General features: G+C 69.3%; 1 protein-coding gene across 1 annotated transcript; it reads left to right on the top strand.

Annotated features, from left to right (window-relative positions):
• Positions 1-1,326: 1,326 nt before the first annotated feature.
• Positions 1,327-9,463, top strand: LOC142360189 (MAP kinase-interacting serine/threonine-protein kinase 2-like). The gene is given in 14 exon segments (XM_075412428.1): positions 1,327-1,400; positions 3,485-3,523; positions 3,617-3,764; positions 3,911-4,008; positions 4,997-5,076; positions 5,603-5,676; positions 5,766-5,870; positions 6,205-6,260; positions 6,412-6,507; positions 8,028-8,228; positions 8,322-8,486; positions 8,592-8,635; positions 8,905-9,053; positions 9,056-9,463. Coding segments are annotated over 14 exon segments (1,422 nt in total). The 5' UTR covers positions 1,327-1,352; the 3' UTR covers positions 9,175-9,463.
• The last annotated feature ends 348 nt before the right edge of the window (positions 9,464-9,811 follow it).

Consider the following 9,811-nt stretch of genomic DNA (forward strand, 5'->3'; position numbering starts at 1 on the left):
GAGGAGTGGTGGGTACACCAGCAGGCTGTGCTGCCATTCAGCGAGACCTGGACAGGCTGGAGAGGTGGGCAGAGAGGAACCTGATGAGGTTCAACAAAGGCAAATGCAGGGTCCTGCCCCTGGGGAGGAACAGCCCCAGGCACCAGTACAGGCTGGGGCGGCCCTGCTGGAGAGCAGCTCTGCGGAGAGGGACCTGGGTGTCCTGGTGGACGACAGGCTGACCATGAGCCAGCAGCGTGCCCTGGCTGCCAAGAAGGCCAATGGCATCCTGGGGTGCATTAGCAGGAGTGTCGCTAATTGGGGCGCCCTCGTTAGCAGCGCTAATGTAGAGCAGGGCGCTGATTGCCCCGGCTGCGAGGGGCGCGGGATTTGGGGGGGCTTGGGGGGTCCCGACCCCCCCGCTCTGGCCCCACTGGCACTTTGGGGGGGGGGGGGGCACACCCGAACTGCGGGGAGGGGGGCGGAGCGTGACGCGGTGCCCGGGAGGGGCGGGGCATGGGGGGGCGGGGCGATGGCGGCTCGGGAGGGGGCGAGCAGCCAATAGGCGGTGCAGGCGGTGACGTCATGCGCAGCCATTGGCCGAGGCGCCGCCGCTCGGCGCGTGCGTTCTGAGCCCGGGTCGGCGTCAAGCGATACGTGGGGTGGGGGGGAGGGGAGGGGGGGACACCCGCGCCGTGACAGGCTCCCACGGTGCCACCCAGCCGGGGTGGGGCCGGGGTGGGGGGGGCTGTGCTGTGACCCCCTGCCGCGCGCAGGCCTCGCGGCTGAGCACCGCCCCGCTCGTGACATGTGTGGGCTGTGGGGGGGGGGAACCCGGGGGGTGTCCGTGGGGCTCCCCGCACCCCGCCCGGTGCAGCCGGGGGGGGCTGTGGGGGTCCCTGCCCCTGGGCGCAGCGTGGGGGGTGGGGTGGGGGTGTGTCCCCACGGGGGGGCGGTGTCACACGGTGGGGGCGGGGCGGGGGGGCGGAGCCGCCGCCATAAAGCTGCGGGGGGGGGGGCGGGGGCGGGGGCACGTCCCCTCCCGGCGGTGCGGAGCGATGCGGAGCGGAGCGGGCTGCGGTACCCCCGGCAGCGGCGGCTCTGCGGGGCCGGTGAGCGCCGGGGGGGTTTTGGGACCAGGGGGGCTCCGTGCGGGCCCCGTGCGGGCCACAGCCCCCTGACACCCGCCCCCCCGGGCTCCTCTCTCCACAGGTCTCGGCCTACCCTCGGCCCCTCCCCGATGGCTCTGCCCGCCCCTCCGCATCACTCCCCCCCCTCCCGGTTTATTTTCCTGTTTTTGTTGGTTGGTTGGTTGGGCTTTTTCCTACCCCGCGCCCCTCCCTTGTTTCTCCCTTCCCCCCGCCCGCAGCAAGATGGTGCAGAAGGAATCTGAGATCCCCGGTTTCCACCGCTCCTTCAAGGTAAGGGGGTGCTCCCCGCCCCCGTGATGCTCCGGGGGGGGTAGGGGGTTGGGGTGCTCCGGGGGGGATGGGAGGGTGCGGGGTTGGGGTGCGGGTCTGCGGCAGTTGGATCCCCTGCCCGGAGTGGGGGGGGGGGGCACGGACACACATCAGCGACCTCCCCCTTCCCCCCCCCCCCGAGGAGAGAGGGGAGCGCCCAGGGTGATGCCACCCAACCCGGGCCGCAGGACCCCCATGTCCCACTGGCCCGGTGGTCGGGGTGCTCCCCGAGGGGGGGTCAGACACCCCCCCACACACACCCCCCCCACAGCAAGGCTTTGCTCACCCCGCTGCAGCTCCCACGGGTGTCCCCCGTGGGGTGGGTCAGCGGGTGGGCTGCATGTTCCCCCCCCCCCCCAGCTGCACTCATTCACCGCACGTCTGCGAGCAGGGGGTGGGGGGCTGCCGGGCCCAGCCTGGGACCTGTTGTGCGAGGGCCAGATCCTGGCAGGGGGTCTGCAGCCAGGGCACCAGGACCCCCGTGCCTCCCGGCCGCTGTCACGCGAGGGGGGTGCGAGGGGGGGGTCTGGGTCCCCCAAACGCTGGCTCTTGTCAGCCGGGCACCTTCGTGGGAGCTTTGTTTAGTTTGGCTCCCGGGGCTGCGAGGGATGCTGGGACCTCACCCGAAACCTGCCCGGCTTATTTTAGCTGACACCTAATCCTGCTCTGAGGACTTCTGGCTGGGGTTTGGGCCCCCCCCTCCATCCCCCCCTCCATCCCCCCCTACGTTCCCCCACCCCCCGGGTGGTTGGGGACCAGGACGGGGGGGACACGGGGGACACCTCGGATGCGCTGCCGGAGCCGCCGCGCAGCGTCTGCCCTGTGTGTCCCATCCCCCAAACCTTTTGTGCGCCGGTGCTGCGGCAGCGGGCAGGGCCCCCTGTCCCCCGTGTACACCCCTGGTGCCCCCCCCCGGGAGGCCTCATCCTGCCCGCGGTGCAGGGACTTGGGCCCGAGCCGCTCATCCCCGCCATGACATGGGGGCCTTGGGGGGGGCTGGAGGGTGACACCGCACTCCGCAAACCCTGATACTGTCTTTTTTTAGGGGGGTGGGGGGGGAATCTGGCCAAACGCTGCGCAGGAGCGTTTTCAGGCATCAGGAGTGGTGCTTGGTTGGGGGGAGATGCTCGTGGCATCCCCGCACCGCGATGGGGACCCCCCGGCCCCTCGAGAGCCGCCCCGGCAGCAAACAGGCGCTCTCGGGCTGTTTCTGGCGGCGGTGGCCGGGGCTGGCTGCTCCCGCGCCGCGCTGGGGCTGGCAGCCGGCCCGGGCACCGGGGCACCGGGGCGGGTTGGGGAACGCCGCCGGGAGCTGCTGCCTCCACCCAAACAGATTTCGTAACCCCGCGGAGGACGGGGCCCTTTCGCCTCGCGGCCGGGTGCCCCCGGCACTGCCCCGTCCCGCGGTGGGGTGGCTCGGGGGGGGCTGAAGTTCCCCATGTCCCCTTTGGGGTGCTGGGGGCGGAGGCGCTGGGTTTGGGGTGGGGGAGGCAGTGGTTCCCACACCCATCGCCCATGTGGGGTGCAGGGAGGGTTGGGAGCGGGGCCCGATCCTGCCAGGTCACAGGCATCACGCAGCCACGGGCACGGCGCTCACCGGAGCGGCGCTGAGTGGGCTCCGGCCCCCCGTGACCTTGCGGGGAGGTGGGAGGACGCGGTGCGGTGGCTCCGGAGCCCGTCCTGCCCTGTGGCTCTTCGTCCTCCCCCCCTCGCTGTAGTTCAGGTCAGGGTGGATGTTCGGGGCTGGGTTGGTACGCGCAGCCCCAGTCCCTCTCATCATCGCCCGCGTGCCGGCCTGGGGCTGCTGGCACAGAGGCATGACCCCGCGGCAACATCCCCGGCAGGAGACGTGGTCAAACCCTTCCTCCTCCTCCTCCTCCTCCTCCTCTTCCTCCGGCTCTGCTGCATCCCTCTGGCAGCAGCGCCGTGAGCCGGTGCCCTGCACGAGCAGAGCGTGTGCCAAGGCCAGCGGCGTGCCTGGGCCGGGCGGGCGGCGGCGGCTGGTCCAGCGGCTGCCGTCTCACTCGTGTTCTTGGCCCTTGCAGGAACAAAACCCCTTCGAGCTGGCGTTTGACCTGGAGCCCGTCTTCGAGTGCCCTGGACCTCGGGATGTCGGCCCTCTGCATTCCCCCGAAGGCGTTGAGGGGCTGTCCCAGGGGTGGCGATGCTGGGGGGAGCGCAGGGTGGCTGGGGGTGACTCAGGCCAGTGGCTTTGCTCCGGCGCAGATGTGCCTTTGAGTCAGCCCATCGACATCCCCAGCACCAAGAAAAGGAACAAGAAGCAGCACTGCAGAGCCACCGACAGCTTCTCCGGCAGGTTCGAAGGTGAGCGGGGCTGCCCAGGGACCCCAGGGGTCCCCCCCCGGGCTGCGGCAGGGCTGGGGCCCTCCTGGTGTCCCCAGGCTCGGGGACAGCCGTGGTGTCCCGTGCCGCGGTGGGGCCGGCAGCTCAGGCGCCCTCTCTCCTGCCAGATGTTTACTGGCTGCACGACGAGGTGCTGGGAGAAGGGGCCCAAGGCAGAGTCCAGTCCTGTGTTAACCTCGTCACCAACAAGGAGTACGCAGTGAAGGTAAAGCTCTGCGGCTTGGGGCTGCAGAGCCGGCTCCTGCCCACCCCCTGTCTCAGTTTCCCCTTCTGCCCTCCACATCCTGGGCTCCTGGCTCTCCTGGCTGTGCGGAGCTGGCACAGGACGACGGTTTCACGGGGTAGAGGGGATGGAGAGGGGCAGGAGCGGGGCAGGGCCAGGCCACGCAGGTGGCACGCTGTCCTCTGCCACCGCCCAGCTGCAGGACCTTGGTCAACCCCCTTAGCCACGCTCCTATCCCTGTAAATTAGGGCAGACGCGAGATTAAATTAACGCTTGCGCCGCGTCTAGGGACTTGGGGCAAGCAGGGGCATGTGGTGCGGCAGGGTGGCCAGCCCCAGGGAGGTCTTCGTGCCCCCGCGAACAATGGAGGGGTCAGGGGGTGAGCCAGCTGCTTTTGGGGTTGGGGATGGTGGTGCCGTGTCCCTGCACCCCACAGGCTCCCAGTCACGGCATGGGGGGGCTGGGACAGGCCCTGTGTCCAAACGCAAGGGGCACTTGGCTTCCCCTGTTGCCCCGGGGTGCTTTTGGGTGCCCAAGGAGGGAAACTGAGGCAGGGGGAGGGCTGCATGGTGGTTGGGTGTTCAGTGTGCCCCAAAGGGCTGGGGGTCAGTGGGACCACCCAGCTCTCCCCCGCGGGTGGAGACCCCCTGCTCACCCCATGGCACGTCCACCAGGCACCCACTGTGCCAGCGCCCAGCGGGGCGAAGGGCCGTGCTCCGCTGCCGGGGCGGCTGCGCCGGGGCTCGGCCGCAGAGCTCGCCTTGGCTGCGGGCCCCGGGAGGGAGCGGCTTGGCCCCGCTGCCGGGAACAGCCTGTTCTGCTGCCTTAACCTCTTCGGGCACCCCCCGCCTGCCTCTGCCTGGCCCCGGGGGTCCCCAGCGCAGGGTGGGTTGGGGCGCGGTGGCTGCCGGCCCCGGTCCCTCCCCAGCAGCGGTGCCTCTCCCTGAGTCTCGCCTGCTTTGCCTTGCAGATCATCGAGAAGCGCCAGGGCGACGTCTGCAGCGGGGTCTTACGGGAGGTGGCGATGCTGAATCTGTGCCAGGGACACAGGTACTGCAGGGCAGCCGCCGTCCCCATCCCCCACCGTGGGCACAGGGCGCGGGCTGAGACCGGGCTGACGCTCGAGACACCCATGGGCGGCAGGCAGGCCGCCCTCCTGCGCGGCTCTCGCTCTGCGTGGCCTCGCCGGGAGCATCCCGAGGCGACGTGGAGCCGCTTGCCATGACGACGGGGCCACGACGGCCGAGTTGGAGCAGTGCCGAGGGGCGAGCCGAGCTGCCGCCGCGGCGTTCGCCGTCCCGCCGCGGAGAGCTGCTGAGCGGGGCTGTTTCTGGAGCGGGGCGAGCGAGCCAGGAGGGTCTGCGAGCAATTAGGGAGCGGGGCCCGGCGCTGGAAGCCCCTCTCCCCACTGGAATGTGGCCGGGGGCCCCAGCCGCGTGGTTTCAGTCGCTGGAAACCCGATTTTCTCCTCCGTTGGCCCTGCCCCGGGGAGCCGTGTGGGGTGGGGGGCTGCGGGGAGGGGGGGACCCCGCGATCTTTTTGGGGGGATGCCAGGCTGACGCCGCTGTCCCCGCAGGAACATCCTGCAGCTGATCGAGTTCTTCGAGGAGGAGGAGAGGTTTTACCTGGTGCTTGAGAAGATGAGGGGAGGTGAGTGCAGTGCCGGGGCGGGGGGAGCGGGGGCGGCAGGAGCCCCCCCAACACCCACGAGCCCCCACTCCGCTCTCGCCCGGCCGCAGGCTCCATCCTGACCCACATCCAACAGAGAAGCCGCTTGAACGAGCTGGAGGCCAGCACGGTGGTGCGGGACATCGCCAGCGCCCTGCACTTTTTGCACAGCAGAGGTGAGCCGAGCCACCCCGGGGTGCAGCCGTGCCCCCCCCAGCCGGGGGGTGCTGCCCCCCCCTCCTGCCCAGGGAGCAGGGGCCGGTGCCGGCCGCGGGCGCGCAGGGTCAGGCCCGGCTGCGTCGTGTTGTCGCGGTGCGGAGTCTGCTCCTCCGGTTTGGCCGGGACTCGGGGCCAGCAGCAATTTGTGCCCTTCGCCATGACGCGGGCGGTGATTTGGGGTGGGGAGGGAGAGGTCCCTGCGCCGCCCCCAGACCTTCTGCTGTGGAAATCTTGGGGGGGGGGGGGGGGGGGCAGGCTTTTCCACTCATCGCCTCTTCTCCCCCCTCCCAGGAATTGCTCACAGGGATCTAAAACCGGGAAATATTCTGTGCGAGCGCCTGGACCAGGTGAGCGGGGAGCAGGGGGTGGTGCCGGGGCTGGGGGGGCCCTGGTTCCCCGCGGGGGGTGCTGCTGCGGCAGCTGGGGCGCGAACGCGGGGCTGAGGGTACCCGGGGGCTGCTGGGGGGGGTCACTGACCGCTGCTCCCCCCCTCCCCAGGTCTCCCCGGTGAAGATCTGTGACTTCGGCCTGGCAAGTGGCATCAAACTGAAGGGGAATTGCTCCCCCATTTCCACCCCGGAGCTGCTCTCGCCGGTAAGCGTGCAGACCATGGGGCAGGGGGGGTATAATGTCGATGGGGGGGGTCCTGGGGGGGGGGTGGGTGTTGTGGAATGTCCATGGAGGGGGGAATGTCCATGGAGGGGCCCCCCCAGGCTTTGGGGCTGCGTGCAGCCCCCCACTGCTGGTCGCTCCCGTCGCTGCGGGACCCCCCTCGGCGGCGGCGGGTGAGATGCGGTTCTGTAACGCGGGGGGGCCGGGCAGCGCAGGGGGGGCTGGCGCAGAGCCCGGGCTGCCGTGAGCCTTAGCAACAGCCGGCCCCGGCGGAGGCAGCTGCGCAGAGGCTGCGCTTTTGGGGAGAAGTGGGTCAGGCGAGGGGCTGGGGGGGCCACCGTGATCCCCCCCACTCCGGTTGTGGGTGAGAGGGGGCTGGGGCTGCTTGCGTGCGGTGCAGCCCCTGCAGGGTGGGCACCCCGAAAGCTTCTGGGGTGCCCCTGCGTTGCAAGGAGCTGTCTCACATTTGGGGGGGGGCACATACCAAGCCTGCCCCCCCCTGCAGAAAGCCCTGCTCCCCTTATCACCAGCAGCAGGGCCCCCCCCCGTGCAGGTGTTGCCCTGTGCCCCGCTGTTTTCGGGGTGCTCACGGTGTTTCCAGGGTGCTCACGTGCTGGGGGGGGGCAGACCCTGGCCCACGCGGGGTGCCCAACAGCAGAGGGGGGGCCAAAACACCCCCCCCCCCCTTGTTCCTCCGCGTTTCCCCTCCCCCAGGGGGAGGACCTGAATTTCTGAGGTGTCCCGAGTTTCCCGTTCTCAGCAGCGGGGGCAGAGGAGGGTGGGTGCTGTGGTCCCTGCCGGGTGGAAGCCCATGCAGGGTTGCTGCGGGTTGGGCTTGCGTGGGTGTTTTTCTTCTTCTTGCGGTGGCATCAGCTGCCGAGGCCGGCGAGGCGTCTCGTTTGGAGGCCTCTCGTTATGTTACGGGGTGATTATCTGCTGGCTGCAGCTCTGCTCTCCCCTGGTCACGAGGCGGTGCGGGCTGCGGGTCGGGTCACGTGCGCTGGAAAGCCCCAGAGCCCCGGGAGCCGTGGGGGAACCATGGGGGAACGGGACCGCTGGCTCTCTCCTCGCGCCAGCGTTAACTCCTCCGGCACCGGATCCGGCGCCCGCTGCGGCGGCCCTGCCCGCGTCAGGCGGGGGAACAGGCAGAGCCGGCTCCGTCCCCGCCGCCCGCCCGCCATGTCCCGGGCGATGGGACGGACGCTGCCCCGCTGAGCCGGCCCGGTGGCGGCAGTGCTGGGGGGTGGTCCGGGGGGGTGTTGCACCCCTTTAGGGTTTTATTTTTTTTGGGGTGGCAGGGCTGTGACATCCCCCGCGTGGCGATGGGAAACCTGGCCGGGATGATCTGCCCTGCCAGGACCAAACCCGGGAAGCGGCCGTGTCTGCACCCTCATTTTGGAGGGGGTAGCCCCTTAGTTCTGGCAGACACCCCCCCCCCTGCCTCTCAGCTCTGCCCCATCGCTCCCCTGTCCTTTGGGGCTCACCCCCGCCTCTCCCCGCAGTGCGGCACCCCCGAGTACATGGCCCCGGAGGTGGTGGAAACTTTATACGGTTACGAGGAGATGCCCACCTACGACAAGCGCTGCGACCTGTGGAGCCTGGGCGTCGTCCTGTACTTCATGCTGAGCGGGTACCCCCCCTTCGTGGGCCGCTGCGGCTCCGACTGCGACTGGGACAGCGGCAAGTCGTGCTACACCTGCGAGGTGCGTGGCGGACCCCGGCAGTGCCGAAACCCGCCGCTGGTTTGGCAGCACCCCTCCCAGCTCAGCCGCTTTTTTATTTACCCCCCCACCCAGGAGATGCTCTTGGAGAGCATCCAGGAAGGGAAGTACGAGTTTCCCGACAAGGACTGGGCGCACATCTCCTCTGGGGCCAAAGATCTCATTTCCAGGCTGCTGGTGACAGATGCCAAGAAGCGGCTCAGTGCGGCCCAGGTCCTGGAGCACCCCTGGGTGCAGGGGGTGAGTGCTGCTGCCCCCCCTCCCCCCCTCCACTCCCCAATGCCGGGGTGGGGGGACACCCCATTGCGGGGTGCTCGGCTCTGACCTGGCTGCGTTTCGTTGCAGTGTGCCCTGGATAACACCCTGCTGACCCCCATCATCTTGCAGAGGTGAGCGTGGGTGGCCCTGGGGTGGGGGTGGGGGACACATTCCAGCCCCCCAAATCCTGGCTCCTCTCCCCAGTGAGCTGCTCTCAGCTCTGCTTGGCTGCAGCTCTCGCCATCTGGGCAGCTGTTGCAGCACGTGATTCGGGCTGGAGCCGTGTTTTTGGTGCCTGACCCATCTGGCGTGGCATGCGCGTGAGGGGACACCCCGATATTTGCCCCCCAACCTCCCTCCAGCCCCCCGCATCCCACCCTGAGCTGCTTTCTCCCCGCAGGAAGAGCAGTGCCAAAGAGCTCACCTCCTTCGCCGCAGAGGCCGTCGCCGTCAGCCGCCAGCTGACATGGTGCGACAAGGATGAGGAAGAGGAGGCGGAGGAGGAAGCACGGCCCATCACCATCAGTGCTACCTCATGGGCCATGCAGCTCTACCCCCTCCTGAGTCCAAGCTGGTGGCCAAGCAGCGGCAGAAGTGCAACCTGGTCAAGGCGGTGGCTGCTGGGCAGCACCTGGTAGCCCCCGTGGTCCTGGTGGCTGACCAAGCGTGAGCTGCACCCCTCGGACCTGCTGTACCCCACGTCCCCCCCATCCTCCTTCTTTCTTCCCTCCCCCCCCAGCCCCCACCATTTCTGGCTAGTGACAAGATCAGGACTCGTCCCTGTGGCTGGTTTCCAGGGTTTTGCTGATCTTGTAGGTCTGGGGTTGGGAGGGTTTCTTGAAGATCTGTTTTTTAAGGTATTAAATCATTAAGGTTGCTTCACCCAGGACATCTGACTGACACACGGACTTTTGTTTCCCCGACTCTTGGTTTCTGCTCTGAGATTTTTTCCTCCCTCCCTGACACCAAAGGACTCTTTGTATCCGCGGCCGCTTTGCCGAGTTCAGCTCATTTCATGCTGTGAACAAAAGGCCCTCGGTCGCGTTTTCGACAACGGGAGTTGCGTTTTAACCTCGTCCCTCCCTTCGGAGCTGCGGGTCTTTCTCCGATGTTGGGGTCGATCCCACAAACCCCCCCTCCCGGGGGTCTGGGAGGCATCTCCCGGGCGCAGGGACCCCCGCCATCCCGTGCTCGGGGGCATCCGCGGCTGCGCTTCGAGGGGCTGCGGCGGGCAGGGAGCAGCTCGGGCCGGGGAGAGACGGTGCCAGCGAGGGAGCAGCTCCCCGTCCCACTGAGCCGCCCTCTCT

The sequence above is a fragment of the Opisthocomus hoazin genome, unplaced genomic scaffold, assembly GCF_030867145.1.
Source record: "Opisthocomus hoazin isolate bOpiHoa1 unplaced genomic scaffold, bOpiHoa1.hap1 HAP1_SCAFFOLD_53, whole genome shotgun sequence".
Taxonomy (NCBI): Eukaryota; Metazoa; Chordata; class Aves; order Opisthocomiformes; family Opisthocomidae; genus Opisthocomus; species Opisthocomus hoazin.